The following is a 14,537-nucleotide window of genomic DNA, read 5'->3' on the forward strand; positions in this document are numbered from 1 at the left end:
GTACTGAGATGAAGAAAGAAAGTAATATAATACTTTGGTACAAAAACAGCTGTAGGAAGAGGGGGTCTGTTAATCATGTTTCCCTCCTGGAGGGAAAACTCAGGCTCCCAGCCGTGTGGGCCATGTGGGGGCAAGAGGACTGCAGGCACTTGGGCACGGAGTCTGGCGGCAGGAGTACTCTTTGGTTAGTCTTCAGGAATGGGAAAGGCGTGGCCCAACAAGAGCATCTGTCTCAGAGCTCCACACAGGGTCCCCCCTCTCCAGAGGCCGGTATGGGGTGGCTTCAGACTTCCACTGCACGACCTGGAGCACCAAGACCACGCACCACAATACCAGATTCACCCAAGAAGAGGTCTGTGGGAGACAGGAACAGGAGTGTGAGGAGTGGGCCCATCTCGAATCCAGTTCCACCCACACACCACTCTTAGCTGTTCACTGTCAGGCTGTCAAGCCTTCAGCTCCTCTCAGCCCCTCACTGGTGGGCCAAGCTCAGAGTACACTGGTGAGCACTCTTACAACTGCAGATTGTGTTATATGATTCATTATGTGAATCTGTGTATCCCTCAATCTCCACCCAGTCTTTCATATCCCAGGACCTCACTTCAGCATTATGTAGGTTGGAGTAAAACTGCAGAGCGGTTCCAGGGGGTATCCATGGAGTTTTCTGGGCATCAGAGCAGCTGTGAGGTCAAAGAGACAGTTGTGAGAAAGGGGAGACATACCCTAAATACCCTTGTGCTCCAGTGCCCCTTTGAGAACTGATGGGGATATAAAACGGGGTGTATAGGATCCCCTCTACAGAGGGAAGGTAGTCAGCCCCAGCCAGGCTTCCCTTCCCCTCCCATTACCTAGTTATGTTCAGGGAGATGATGGATTTGCAGAGGGAACTGGTGCCAAATCGAAGGATGCAGGCAGACACTAAGACCAGGAAGATGGCTATAGCTGAGATGGCCAGTGCAATGCGGAGCCCTATCGGGCCTCTATAAGGAGGGAGAGAATAAACCTTGTGGTTGAGGTGGGACTCCTCCCATCTCAGCCCCTGGCCCTCGGAGTGGGCAGTCACCTGTGGGAATCCTCGATGCAGCTGCTGTAGACCCAGAAGAGCAGAAGCAGGAGACAGTAGAGGGCCAGCAGGCCAGAGGCCCCAGCCACAAAGTAGCAGAGAGATGGGGCCGAGGGTCGGGACAAGGCCAGGGAGGAGCCATTCAGGGCAGCCACACCATACAGGGGACAGCTGCCCCTGAAGGAGCCCTGTGGAAAGAAGCTGCTGAGTCCTAGATTTCAGGCTGGTGCCTCTGGATGCAGGCTCATGGCACGTGTTGGGGATAATCTAGACCAGGGCCGCTCTAGGGAGTTATTTGTGCACTGTCAGCTCCTGTTTCTGGGCCAGTAGATTAATGAGTCCGCTGGGGAAATCAAACCTGCAGTGAGTGGCCAGAAGGATCAGGAAATAGGCGGTAGTTATGAAATACAAAGAGCTTCAGAGTTGCCTCACAAGTTCTGGTCTCCCCTCGTGCAGAAATCCTAGAGTAGAACCAGAACTGTGTGACCTTCAGCTATCTCCGATGTTTTCTGACCTGTAAAACAGGCGTAATAGCGCCTACTTATAGGGATTAAATGAACCTGTTTATTAACATGATTGCCTGACTGCGATAAACACTCAGCCTAAACTTCTGGCTTCTGCTACATCACTATTCTGCCATTTAACACATTCTGTTGCAACCATTTGGTAGTTTGCATCTCCACTACACTAAGCTTTATTTCTTGGAGTAGCTTAGCACAACAGTGTCTGATTTAGGGGGCCCTGGGCCAGCTTCTTTCACAGCCTGGGTGAGGTTATGCAGAGGGAGTCACCAGGCCGGGCTATATCTGATGCTGTTAAGACTCTCCTGAGGACTCGTTCCTTTGGCCAGAGTATGACCTGGGCGGACGGATCGACAGAGCGCGTTCACCGCCGATGCAACTCCGCCGCCGACCAGCCCCACCCGGCCCACCGGCTGAGAGGAGCAGCGCGCCAGAACCCGCCCCCCACCCCCCACCGGCCCGGACAGCAGCGGACTCTCCGTGTCAGGATCGGCCTGCCCGCCCCCGCTTACCCGGCCCGGCGGCCGGCCCCGTCCCGCAGCCCCACCTGGGTCCAAGTCAGTGCCGCGGCCGCCACGGCTCCGCACACGAAGGCGGTAGCAAAGAACACGAGCTCGACGCGCTGCAGCCAAGGGAGAGCCATGGCTCCCTCGCCACCAGGAAGCGCCGCCGTGGGAGCCAACCGCCCAAGCCCCGCCTCATCCGGCGCGACCCACGAGCGCGGAGACGTCACTTCCGGGCGCTGGATTTATTCACAGAGGCCAGCGCCGCCTCAAAGCGGCAGGTACAGCGAGTAGTCCGAGAGCGCCCAGCGGCGGGCCGGGCGGCCGGTGCGGCCGATCATGGGCAGCTTCTGCACGTAACGGGAGGCCGGGCTGGGCCCGTACGGCGCGGGGAAGGCAGTCTGGAAGAGGCGCCCGCGGCATCGCCTCCCTGCTTGCCGCCCGGCGATGATGAAACGGAAGTGAGGGGCACCGCGCGGGGCGAAGCGGCTCTTCTGGAAGACGTCGCGGGTGCCGGCGCCCGGGCCCTGCTGCCGGGGCGCTCCCCGCGCCCGGTGCACGCGCGGCAGCGGCCTGCTCTCAGAGGCGGTGGGGGCAGAGGCCGACGGGGGGCCTCCGCCCCGGGGGCTCTCGTCGCCCTGCGGGCTGACCATGGCGTTGGCGGTCAGCTGCGGCATCTTCCGCACCGAGTCCGGGGCGGCCGCCGGCTCCTTCTTGTCCCCAGGCGGCCGCGGGGCCGTGGGCGCGGGCTGACCCGTGCCAAAGCGGGTGGCCAAGCTGTCACCGAAGAAGGCGTAGAGCTCCCGATAGATGTCCGCCAGGGTCACCGAAGGGGAAGGAGCCTCCGGCCCCGCGCCTCCTGGCGGCAGCGGGAGACCAGACCCAAAGCCTGGCTCTGCGCTGCCCCCGGAGGGAGACTCCTGCAGGAGAAGACTGTCCCAAGGCAGGTCGTCTGAGCGCCGGCAGCCCCTGCTGCCTGGCCCACCCTTGTTGGGCTCTGCTGCCTGGGCCTTCATCTTCAGCAGTCGTTCTACGGCCACCTGCAAGAGCAGGGGGACTAGGATAGGAGGAACCTGGGCCTATCAAGTGTTCCAAAGTAGGCCCGCTGAGCTGCTGTGCTCATGCAGGGAGGAGAGGCTGGAAGGGGCTGGCACTCACCAGAATGGCTCCATAGACTTTGTGCCCATCTGCTTTAACCTGGGCATTCGATACTGAATAATCATCTAGCACAGCCTGCAAATTTGTCCAGTAAGTGGACAGGTGTGGGTACAGGACTCGCTCTACTGCCTGGAAGGGAGAGAAGAATGCAGTGAGTGCCTCTTTTTTGCTTATCGCCTCCCAAGTACCATTTCCCCTGAAAGATCTACTTTTATCTCCGGTACTGAATTTAGGGCTCAATCCTAAATTCCCTGCTTGGCATATTCAGCCACCGTTTGGAAGCTCCTGGATGCCCAAGCCTTAATTAATTAAGCCCTGGGAACAAAGATCGGGTACAAAGACATACAAAACCAATACAAAGTGACCCCACTATCACTGACATATGTGCCAAAGGCTAAGAGGGTATAAGTAATGCCCCCTGGTAACAGAGAAATTTAGTGGCCAGCTGCTACCCTATACAGCCAATAATGTCCTGGCATAGATGCAACCTGGAACTCAGTTCAAACCACCTGTGCAAAAACAAACAACTGGGCTTCCCTGGTGGTGCAGTGGTTGAGAGTCCGCCTGCATGCAGGGGACGCGGGTTCGTGCCCCAGTCCGGGAAGATCCCACATGCTGCGGAGCGGCTGGGCCCGTGAGCTATGGCCGCTGAGCCTGCGCGTCCGGAGCCTGTGCTCCGCAACGGGAGAGGCCACAACAGTGAGAGGCCCGCGTACCGCAAAAAACAAACAAACTGATCAGAGACCTGGACTCTGATTATATAATTTTAAATCCTATGTTTAATTTAGGGGAAAGCAATTAAGACTTCACAGAGCAGGTGACGTTTGTGACAGGCTTATACGGATAAGTTCTTTGGTTAGCCACAGACTGAGAATTTGAAAATGTTGATAAAATTAACAAGTTCCTAGAAAAATAAAACTTAATGCTGATTCAAGAAAGATGAAAGCGGGCTTCCCTGGTGGCGCAGTGGTTGAGAGTCCGCCTGCCGATGCAGGGGACACGGGTTTGTGCCCCGGTCCGGGAAGATCCCACATGCTGCGGATCGGCTGCGTGTGTGAGCCGTGGCCGCTGAGCCTGCGCGTCCGGAGCCTGTTGCTCCGCAACGGGAGAGGCCACAACAGTGAGAGGCCCGCGTACCGCAAAAAAAAAAAAAAAAAAAAAAAAAGAAAGATGAAAGCTTGGGACTGCCCTTGTGGTCCAGTGGTACAGAATCCGCCTTACAATGCAGGGGATGCGGGTTTGATCCCTGGTCAGGGAACTAAGATCCCACATGCTGCGGGGCAACTAAGCCTCTGTGCCACAACTACTGAGCTCGCGCGCCTCAACTAGAGCCCACGTGCCGCAAACTACAGAGCCCACGCGCTCTGGAACCCGCGTGCCACAAGTAGAGAGAAGCCCTCACACCGCAACGAAAGATCCCGCCTGCCACAACTAAGACCCGACGCAGCCAAAAATAAATGAAATAAACAGAGATCTTTAAAAAAAATATATGAAAGCTCAAATAATTCTGTAACCATAGTAGTTAAAAATATAACCACAAAACACCATGCCAGAATTTACAGTCGACAGACACTCAAGGAAAAGAGCGTCTCAATAAAATAAAATAAAATTTAATTTTAAAATATAAAGTATAAAAAATAAATACTCCTTCCCTACCTCATCCCATAAAGCCAGTATAACCCTGATACTAAAACCATGTAAGGACAGTACCTGAGGAAACTTAATGATTGATTTCACTCATAGAGATAAATCATTTTAAATTTTAGTAAAGGGCTTCTCTGGTTAAGAACCCGCCTGCCAATGCAGGGGACATGGGTTCGAGCCCTGGTCCAGGAAGGTCCCACATGCCGCGGAGCAACTAAGCCCATGCGCCACAACTACTGAGCCTGCGCTCCAGAGCCCATGAGCCACAACTACTGAGCCCATGTGCCACAACTACTGAAGCCCATGCACCTAGAGCCCGTGCTCCACAACAAGAGAAGCCACCGCAATGAGAAGACCGCGCACCAAAACGAAGAGTAGCCCCTGCTCGCCACAACTAGAGAAAGCCCATGCACAGCAACAAAGACCCAATGCAAACAAAGTAAATAATAATTTTAAAATAATAAAATTTTAGTAAAGCCAACAGTATATAAAAAATGTATTATATTCCAATAAAAGTTTTGCATTTTTTTAAAGACTATAGCATGACTAAATTGAGTTTATCCCAGAAATGTAAAGATGATTTACTATTAGAAAATCTGTATAGGGAATTCCCTGGCAATCCAGTGGTTAGGACTCAGCGCTTTCACTGCTGGGGCCGGGGTTCATTCCCTGGTTGGGGAACTAAGATCCCACAAGCTGTGTGATACAGACAAAAAAAAAAAAAAAAAAAAAAAACCCACTATGTATACAATTAATCACATTAACAGATAAAAGCAGGAAAACCTTAGGATCAATTCAAAAGATACAGAAAGAGCGTTTGATAAAAGTTAACATAAAGTAATAATAAAACTAAGAATAAAATTTCCTTAACCTGAGGAAGGTATCTATCTATAAACACACGAAGTAAACATCAGCCTAAATAGGAAAGGTTACTGTTAACCCGTTTTTAAAATCGGAAATGAGACAAGGATGCCCATTATCATCATATGTAAAATGATATTAGTGATCGTAACAATAAAATAATAAAAAGAAATTAAAGGCATTAGGTTTGGGAATTCCCTGGTGGCCCAGTGGTTAGGACTCCGCACTTTCACTGCCAAGGGCCCAGGTTCGATCCCTGGTCAGGAAACGAAGATCCCACAAGCCGTGTGGTGTGCCCCCCCCACCCCCGCAAAAAAAAGAGAGAATTCAAAAAAATAAAGGCAGGCTTCCCTGGTGGCGCAGTGGTTGAGAGTCCACCTGCCGATGGAGGGGACGTGGGTTCGTGCCCCGGTCCGGGAAGATCCCACATGCCGTGGAGCGGCTAGGCCCGTGAGCCATGGCCGCTGAGCCCGCGTGTCTGGAGCCTGTGCTCCGCAACGGGAGAGGCCACAACGGTGAGAGGCCCGTGTACCACAAAAATAAATAAATAAATAAATAAATAAAAAGGCATAAGGTTTAAAAAAGACAAAGCTGTCATTATTTGCACAATATGATCTACCTTAAAAACCCAGAATAATCCACAGTTAAAAATGATAGTTTAATAAAGTAGCTGAATCAATACACAAGTCAATTGTGTTTCTATACACCAGTAAGAAATTAATACCATGAAAAGAAGACACCATTACAACAGTATCAAAAATAGCAGGAGGGCTTCCCTGGTGGCGCAGTGGTTGGGAGTCCGCCTGCCGATGCAGGGGACACAGGTTCGTGCCCCAGTCCGGGAAGATCCCACATGCCGCGGAGCGGCTGGGCCCGTGAGCCACGGCCGCTGAGCCTGCGCGTCCGGAGCCTGTGCTCTGCAACGGGAGAGGCCGCAGCAGTGAGAGGCTCACATACCGCAAAAAAAAAAAAGAAAGAAAAAAAAAAAGCAAGAATCTAGGAATAAACTGAATAAAGTATTTGTAGGTTCTCTTCAGGGAAAATTATGAAAGGATCCTGAAAGACAGTGAAAGACCTAAAAAAATGGAGAGAGATGACAGGTTCTTGGACAAGAAAGACTTTCTAACTACAAATGGGAGCTCTTACAGGTTTAAAAAACTGTCTTTTTTAAACCTCTGCGAGAAAAGCCAGGGTCCTCACCTTCCAGCCAAGGGCGTGCAGCCCCACCACAGCCCCGTAGTGAGAGCAGAGAGGCCTCACAGGATCTGCCAAGACCTTCTGCAGGGAGAGCAGGATCTGCTGATAGAGGCCACTTACAAGGTCCCCATGAGTCCTGCGGGAGCAACATTCAGTCAGCGGAATGAGGCACAGCACTGCCCAGCTGTACTCAGGTCCCAGCACACAGAGAAAACAGCACCTGTATGGCACGCTTGGGTGAGTGAAAGAGGTGTCTGGGCCGAGAGGCCCAGGACCTCAGGGCTGATGGACCAAACCCCTGGCACGTTCATCACCCATTTGTAGAATCCCCGGGTTCACGGCACACCAGCTTGGAAGATCGAAGGGAAGAGGCTCCCGACCTCTCAACATAGAGCCTCAAAGCCAGAAGTTTCACCCCATCTCCTACTCTAACCCACTCAGCTCTGCAGCAGTCCTGCCCTTTGATCAGCACTGGCCCAGCAGCTACCAGAAGATGTGACTGAGCAGGAGGGCAGCTCCATCCCGCAGGGTCCAGTGGTCATTCAGCGGGTTGATGGAGGCAGCCAGGGGCTCCAGGACACAGTAGAGGACACTGCCTACCAGGGAGCGGACATAGGGCCCCAGGCAGAGGTGTGGGTTCCGAACTAGGCTCCGTGCCACTTGCAAGAGCCGGTGTAGCTGCTCCAGGTCGTGGCTTACAGATTTCACCTGTTGGGAGGAGAGGGGTGCTTAGGGGACACAAGGGCGCACCAGAGCCTGCTCTTCTGATGGCACCTGCCGTGAGCCCTAGAGGCTGCTGCATCATCTCCTCCCCACAAAACCACATAAACCCCACTTACCCCACTGACCACATAAACAAAGTACGGCAGGAGCGCTGCAATCTTCGAGTTGGTCTGCAAGTCCTGGAGGGCAACCTGAAATGGAAGGGGCCACGCTGCACAGTCCACCAGCCCCAAGTATAAACTGACATTTTTTTTTAAAGAACAATTTAGCACCTATGCAGTAAAATTTTAAACGTTCAAACTCTGTGACTCAGCAATTCTACAAATTTAACCCGCTACAAAAGAAACCCACTCACACATACCCACATACAGATAGCACTGTCTGTAATGTAATAATAAAAAACTGAATACAACCTAAATGTCCAACATATTTTTAACTGAGTAAAGCAATTATTCTAAACCCAGACGTTTAGTTACCACTGGTTGACGGTAAACTATGTACAGTTTACACATACAAACAAAAAGGGTGAGTGGGAGATTCTACAGAATTGCACTTTCTACTTTGTGTGATTTTATATTACAGTACTTCTATTATAAACATATGCTGGTATTACTTTTTTTTTTTTGGCCGCATTGGGTCTTAGTTGTGGCATAACAGCTCCTCCCTAGCTGTGGCGTGCGAGCTCAGTAGTTGCAGCACATAGGCTTAGTTGCCCCGCGGCATGTGGGACCTTAGTTCCCCGACCAGGTATCGAACCCATGTCCCCTGCATTGGAAGGCGGATTCTCAACCACTGGACCACCAGGGAAGTCCCCTGGTATTACTTTGATAAGCAGAAAAAAGAGAGTAGGTAAATGAGTAAAACCATCTTAGCCCTGAACCTCCACCACCTGTGCCCTTCCAACTCCTCTGGATAAAGACCCTAAGTTCAGGTTCTGTGAAAGCGGACAGCAGCTAGTGAGGAAGGAGCTCAGCTCCCAGGCCCCACATCCAGCCACTGCACTGTTGCCTGGGGACCAGCAGCCAAGTTTCTAAGGCAGGAAGTATAGTAACAACAGTCCTAACTTTGCAAGGGAAACAACAGCAGCAGCCAGACATGGAAGATGTAAAACCCTCAAACAGAGAGAGGCCACATGGCCAAGCAGACCACCAAACTGGTCCTCGTCTGACTCTGGACAGAAGAGGCCTGGCACAGGCGCTGTCCAGCGGGCCCTGTGGAGCCCAAGAGGCTAAAGCAGCAGGGCTGGCAGGAGGTCTGGCCAGGCACCTTAACCTGGCTCCCTCTACTTCCTCTTCTCCTTTCCCTCTCGAGTCCAGGCAAATGAAAGCTACCATGTGGATGCCCCATGTGGCTCCAGGTCAACAGATGCCCCAAAGGGTGGGCTCTGGATTAAGGTGTGGGGAGCTGACCACCTGAGCCCCCCACAGGGCCCTGCTGAGCTGCCCATTCCCTAAGGAACAAGGGTTCCTACTAGAGTGGGAAGAGGAGTCAGCGCTGGCGGAGGGCCAGCCACAGAGCACCACGCCAAGAGCAGCTTCTGCCCACATCAGTCACTCAGTGTTCAGAGGACAGAAGGAGGCATCTGAAGGAATTCCATGAGGATTTGAAAGTTGGACTTTGTGCCCCAGTTCAGGCCCACGGCTCACCTTCATCAGCTGTGGATCATCCCCCAGCACAGCCCGAGTCACTTGCTGGTAGTACTTGAGAAGGTCATCAGTCAGTGAAGACACAGCACTGGGCACTGCCAGAGGGTGGGCAGAAGGTGGTCAGGGTGGAGCCCTGCCCTCTCCCAGCCTCCCCGCCTCCCCCCAACCACCACCGCCATTCCCACAATCCCACAAGGAGCCCATTCCGACAGGACGCCCAGAGCACAGCGTTGCCAGCCCCTCTGAGCAGCCTGCGCAGCCCTGACCTTGCAAGCTCTCCACACCCAGCTCTGTACGCTGCCTCCCACCTGTCCTCTGCTGGGCGGACTCCTGCTTAGTCCCCAAGTTCCGAGGTCATAGCCTCAGGCTGTGAAGCTCCATTCAGCAGACCCTGGAAGTGTGACACCTCAGGGACCCCAGCAAGCTGCCCAGACTTCTGTACTAGCACCCAACAGGCATCATGATCAGTCTTAAGTCTGGGACACTATCTCCGACTCTGAGGCCTCTGGGCAGGGAGCAGTGCCCACTCAGGGCAGGCACCCCTTAGGCACGGAAAATTCTTGTCAGGTGAAGACTCAGAGGTGTAGAGGCACCACCCTCAGCTCCTAACGGAGGAACGTCCAGGCAGAGGGCCCATTCCCCACACTGCCCCTTACCCGATCCTTGAGGGGCCAGGTTCCCTTTGCCATCTAGGTAGGAGACATGAACTAGAACCAGAGCAGAAAGATGGGTCAGCCTGGGGTTCGGCCCCTTGTAATACCACCCACCCTTCTGAGTTCCGCCCCATCCACCAGCCAGCCCATCACCACTCCTCCGACAACCCAACTCCTGTCCCCACCCCATGCATGACCCCGGCGGTCACCTCTCACAGCTGTCTCGGCACAGCCTTTGGGGATGTTGGTGGCCAGGGCCAGCTCCACCAGGTTCACCTCTCGGTCCTCGGGGAAGTAGAGCTCACCCTCCCTGGCAGGGCGCAGGGGCAGCGCCTCCTGGGACCCATAACCACACACAGCCTGAGTGAAGAGATGACTGGGCTGAATCCAGGGAGGGAAGAGGTGCTCTACCAATCAGGGCATGAAGCCTATGTTCGCGGGAAGTCCAGAGGTCCTGAGAAGAGGAGGGATGCCCGGGGATCCAGGCCCTTCACTGGGAACTTGGCTGGAGCATCCAGTATTCGCTGAGTCAAGGAGTAGCATGTGGGCCCTCCTCACGGATCCACAGGGACTCAGAACCCCACCCACAGGCCGCTGGTCCTCCACCTCACACTTGCCCAACTTTGAAAACCCTCCTCTCTTCTAACCCTCCCCTCTTCTTCCCTAGACCCACTGCCCTGGAACAACTGTGCAGGACATTCCAACCCCTACACTTGGGCTCAGCCTCCTCCCTCACCCAGAATGCCCTCTTTTCCTTGTGACTTAGTCTAATCCCAGCCTCCCTTTCAGGTTCAGCTCAAGTTCCATCTCTTCCAAGAAACCTTCCCTAACCTCCTGGTCTCCGTGGCCGCCTCTCCCTCTCTGAACTCCTGGCCCTTGGGGGCTGGGCCCAGCACATGTGCTGTGGTGGCTGTGACCTTCCCTCGTGTGTGCACTGGGTCTTCACATCTCGCTGCACTGCCAGCCCCGAGCTGGGCGTGCAGGAGGGCTCGTGCCAACCGAGCCTTCTGCAGCCAGCACCCCACTCACCTCCACACTGCTCCATCTGAGGGCCCTGTTGAAATCCTCGACAGTCAGCTTCCGCCGTTTGGTATGTTTCATGAATTGAGAGCTATTCTGGGAGCGGAGGAACAGAGTCAGTCAAGGGACAGGAAACAAGGGGCAAACAACTCCCAACGTCACATCCCCTCCCTGTGACTCAGTTTCTCATGTGCAGGATGTGACTGTGAACCTGCCTGGCCCACCCAGCAGGCGTGTGGTGAGCAGCACACGAGAAGACGCCCAGCAAGCGCTTTGTTCGCTGGAAGCCCAGCGGGCTGGAAGCGGGCTCTGGAGAGGGCAGGGACCGCCTCCACTGCACTCCCTCTGAGCAGGGAGTAGGTGCCTGACATATACTTGCTGAATAAACCCCTGGGGGAGGCGGTAGTCAAAGGGAGGGACAAGGAGAGGGGAAGTGTACCTGGGTGGCCTCTCTGAGACGGTAGCACACGTCCTCTGCGAGCAGGGCCGTCACCTCATCACTCAGCTCCAGGCCTGTGCTCTCTGCCATGAGCCGGACGGACTCCCGAGGGATCTCCACGAACCGCCGCTCTTCTCGCTCCGACATGGCCCCGATGGAACTGGGAGTGGGGAGGGAGGTGTGAAAGGCCAGCCCAGGCTCCCTCAGAGCCTGTGAGCCGGACTCAAGGCCCTCGAAACCAGTCTTGCTGCTCTTTGCTCCAGAATCCCTGAACAAGGAGTCACGATGGCTCTGAGTGTCCACGTGAGGAAACCTGAGGCTCAGAGCAAGAAACGGACTTGAGCTGGACCAGAGGGCAGACAACAGGGCCACCTGAGAAACTGCCTGGCCTTGGGTTGCACAGAACTGGGTCCCAGCCCTGCTCTACCACCTCCGGTGTGAACCCACTGAGACCCTCATCAGTCTGAGCCCCGGGAAGATAGTGGCAATAATCCCTGCCCTCCGTAACTCACAGGGCTGAGGTGAGGATGAAAGGAAATGAGGTAGGAGAAACTCAGGGTCTAGAACGCTACACAAATGGAAAATGTTACGATCACTAATAATAAACAAAAACTTCATGCCTTCTTCCTTCTGATCCTTGCTACAATCTCTACGGACTAAACACTGATGAAAAGACTACTTTTACCCCCATAGTCCCTTGCTCAAAAGTCTTCAATACTTCTCCACCACTCCTAAAAGGAAAGTCCCAGCTCCCTGGCTCAGCATACCGTGTTTCGTCCCAAATCCCCACAGCTGATCAAGCTGACCCGTCCCCCCAGTAAGGCCGCCTCGTGTCTTCCAACCTGCCTTGCACCCCACTGCCAGGGCTTGGGCTGGTCTGTCCCCCACCTTACTCCAAGCCCCCACACCCTCCTCTTTCTTTCCTAAGGCAGAAGCAGCCTGTCCTTTGAGGTCTTCCTGCCCCATGTGCCACCTGGGGCTGTCAGGTTTTTAGTAGCTGGGCTTTCTGCCCATGTGTCTGGTCTTCCCCAGTTTGGCTACAAGCCCTAAAAGCAGAAACCTGCTCTTCAGTTCACAGGATATGGCAGAATAAGAAGGCACAAAAACAGCACAGCCCACAATTAGAAGGTTGGCCCTCACGGACCAAAGTGAGGCATCAGCACCATGGGCAGCGACGCCCACACAGCTTCACGGTGACCCACCCAGGCACTGCCCCACCACTCCTCTCTGACAAGGCTCAGTGGGTCACCAGTGACCTCCAGGTCCCTAAATCCAGTGGGCGCCCTACTTGGTCTCCCTGCAGCATTTCTCCCAATGGCTCCTCATTGCCTTTGGAATAAAACACTAACCTGTGCCATGGCTCCAAGGCCCTGCATGTGTGGCTACATCTGCGAACACCTCTTTCCACTCTCTCGTGTTCTGCATACCCGTGGCCTCTTTCCATTTCCTCAAAAACACCTTATTTCAGGACACTCATACACTGTTTCCTGGACTTGAAACGCTCTCCTCCTCCACCCCCAATCCCTTTGTCCACTGAGCTCCTAGTCGCTCCTTCAGATGTCAGTCTGAAATGTCACTTGCTCAGGGAACTCTTCTCAGACCCCCACCATGGGCCTGTACTTTACCTCCCAAAGCAGTTGACAGTTTGTAATTATACACTTGTGTAACTTTCCGATTAACACCTACCTCCCCACTAGATTGTAAGCTCCATGCCAGCAAGGATCATCATGCCTTTTTGCTCACCTTTGCATCCCCCGCGTCAGGCACTGCGTCTGCACATAACACGCCCTCAATAAACACTTGCTGAAAAAACGAATAAAGAAAAGCGATTTTTCTAAACACATGCTATGCCCGAGGCACCGAGCTAAGTGCTTTCCATGGCTTCCGCCTCATTCTGTCCACATTAACAATGCGATAGGGATTCTGTAAGTATTATGTCTATTTCACAACCAAGGAAATCAAAGCTCAAAGAGGTTAAATGTTAAATGACTTTCCCAAAATCATCCGGCGAGCACTACCTGGGTAGGGAGAAAGAACTCAACTATCGTTCTAATCATGAGGAGCGACGGGCTGTGTGGGGAACAAGGCCTGGATTCCCAGCCAGGAAACTAGGCGTTGGAAACCCGCCAATGGATAATTGTTAAGCTTCTTTCTCCACCTGTAAAATGGGAGCACGAAGTCCTGCCCACACGGAAGGCGCCGAGGGGTTTTCCCTGTTACGAGCCCACATTACAACCCACAAAGTCCGGGCTCCGACCAAGGTCTCCCGCTCTTCAACCTCCTCTCCTCCACATCCTCAGCCACTAGCCGTACTGTTAACAAGGCGCGAGAACTGACCTCTACCGGTCTCCGTGATGCGAATCCTCCCACCCAGCCTCGCTTCACGCCAGATCTAGAGGTGGTGCGGTACGGGGGAGGTCAGAGGTTACAGAACTTGGGTCACGTGGTCAGCGAAGGGGGCGGGCCCCCAGCGGAGCTGGCTCCCAGGCCGGTGAGCGCGCGGCCCACAGCAGGACGGGCCTTCGAGGGCCTGCTCACCTGAGGGCTCCGGCACGGCGAAGGCGGTTACCGGGACGGCGGTAGCTGTGACGGTGACGGTGGTGGCGGCGGCGCTGGCGCCCACTCACTCAGCTCGCACTAATTCCCTCTCTCGGCGCTCAGGCTCCGCCCTCTACAAACACAGCCAATCGACGAGCGCCTTGAGGAGTTCCCGCCCACCAAAAGACTTCCCGCTACCCGATTGGCCACTGTGATGGGGCTGTAAAAGGCTCAGGGCGCCAGAGGTCACGTGATGCTGAAGACTCGCGCTTCTTAAAGCAACAGCTCTTGGGAGCTTTGCGGGGTGGGTATGGTTCGGTGTACGTTTTAATAACCATGTTCTCGAGGAAAGCGTCCGCATTCCCTTGTCTACTCCTGAGTTTCCGAGCACTTGCATTTACACGAATGCATTGATGCTTTAGACTTCGGCGTCTGCGTTAGTTTTGCTGCCCGCTTGGTGGGGATCAGCTTACCTCTCCCACATCACCCGCCACTTCCCCTTCCCGAAGGTTGGGCTCTCAGTAGGTATTCTCTGGCAAAAGGGTCTTCTGACTGGGCCAAACACACCCCG

General features: G+C 54.1%; 2 protein-coding genes across 7 annotated transcripts; both read right to left on the reverse strand.

Annotated features, from left to right (window-relative positions):
* Nucleotides 1-4: 4 nt before the first annotated feature.
* TMEM179B (transmembrane protein 179B) lies at nucleotides 5-2,261 on the reverse strand. Of its 2 annotated transcripts, XM_004264231.3 has the most exons (5): nucleotides 2,132-2,261; nucleotides 1,064-1,251; nucleotides 849-980; nucleotides 602-680; nucleotides 5-354 (listed from the first exon to the last, which is right to left on the reverse strand). In XM_004264231.3, exons 1-5 carry the CDS (start codon nucleotides 2,225-2,227, stop codon nucleotides 193-195), a joined length of 657 nt encoding a protein of 218 aa, XP_004264279.1. In that variant the 5' UTR covers nucleotides 2,228-2,261; the 3' UTR covers nucleotides 5-192. The 2 variants fall into 2 exon arrangements, with proteins under 2 accessions (XP_004264279.1, XP_033270894.1); XM_033415003.2 differs by lacking the exon at nucleotides 849-980.
* A 52-nt stretch (nucleotides 2,262-2,313) lies between these two features.
* On the reverse strand, nucleotides 2,314-14,119 carry TAF6L (TATA-box binding protein associated factor 6 like). 5 transcript variants are annotated; one of them, XM_033414910.2, is made up of 12 exons: nucleotides 13,967-14,119; nucleotides 13,172-13,231; nucleotides 11,429-11,588; nucleotides 10,999-11,085; nucleotides 10,179-10,329; nucleotides 9,973-10,023; nucleotides 9,317-9,411; nucleotides 7,787-7,861; nucleotides 7,435-7,655; nucleotides 6,951-7,083; nucleotides 3,246-3,374; nucleotides 2,314-3,127 (listed from the first exon to the last, which is right to left on the reverse strand). In XM_033414910.2, exons 2-12 carry the CDS (start codon nucleotides 13,177-13,179, stop codon nucleotides 2,357-2,359), a joined length of 1,881 nt encoding a protein of 626 aa, XP_033270801.1. In that variant the 5' UTR covers nucleotides 13,180-13,231; nucleotides 13,967-14,119; the 3' UTR covers nucleotides 2,314-2,356. The 5 variants fall into 5 exon arrangements, with proteins under 5 accessions (XP_033270801.1, XP_033270833.1, XP_004264278.1 ...); XM_033414942.2 differs by having other exon boundaries at nucleotides 13,115-13,231; XM_004264230.4 differs by having other exon boundaries at nucleotides 13,766-14,093.
* Between the last annotated feature and the right edge of the window lie 418 nt (nucleotides 14,120-14,537).

Source organism: Orcinus orca, chromosome 8, assembly GCF_937001465.1.
Source record: "Orcinus orca chromosome 8, mOrcOrc1.1, whole genome shotgun sequence".
Lineage (NCBI taxonomy): Eukaryota > Metazoa > Chordata > Mammalia > Artiodactyla > Delphinidae > Orcinus > Orcinus orca.

Excerpts from the sequence above, each read along its gene's own strand:
- TMEM179B (XM_004264231.3), bottom strand. The coding sequence starts at position 2,227 with ATGGCTCTCCCTTGGCTGCAGCGCGTCGAGCTCGTGTTCTTTGCTACC. Across the intron at positions 1,252-2,131 it reads CGGCACTGACTTGGACCCAG|GGCTCCTTCAGGGGCAGCTG; the intron begins GTGGGGCTGCGG and ends TTCTTTCCACAG. Across the intron at positions 355-601 it reads CCAACCTACATAATGCTGAA|ACCTCTTCTTGGGTGAATCT; the intron begins GTGAGGTCCTGG and ends TGTCTCCCACAG.
- TAF6L (XM_033414910.2), bottom strand. Across the intron at positions 10,330-10,998 it reads TCAGATGGAGCAGTGTGGAG|GCTGTGTGTGGTTATGGGTC; the intron begins GTGAGTGGGGTG and ends CTCTTCACTCAG. Across the intron at positions 3,375-6,950 it reads TGCACGCCCTTGGCTGGAAG|GCAGTAGAGCGAGTCCTGTA; the intron begins GTGAGGACCCTG and ends TCTCCCTTCCAG.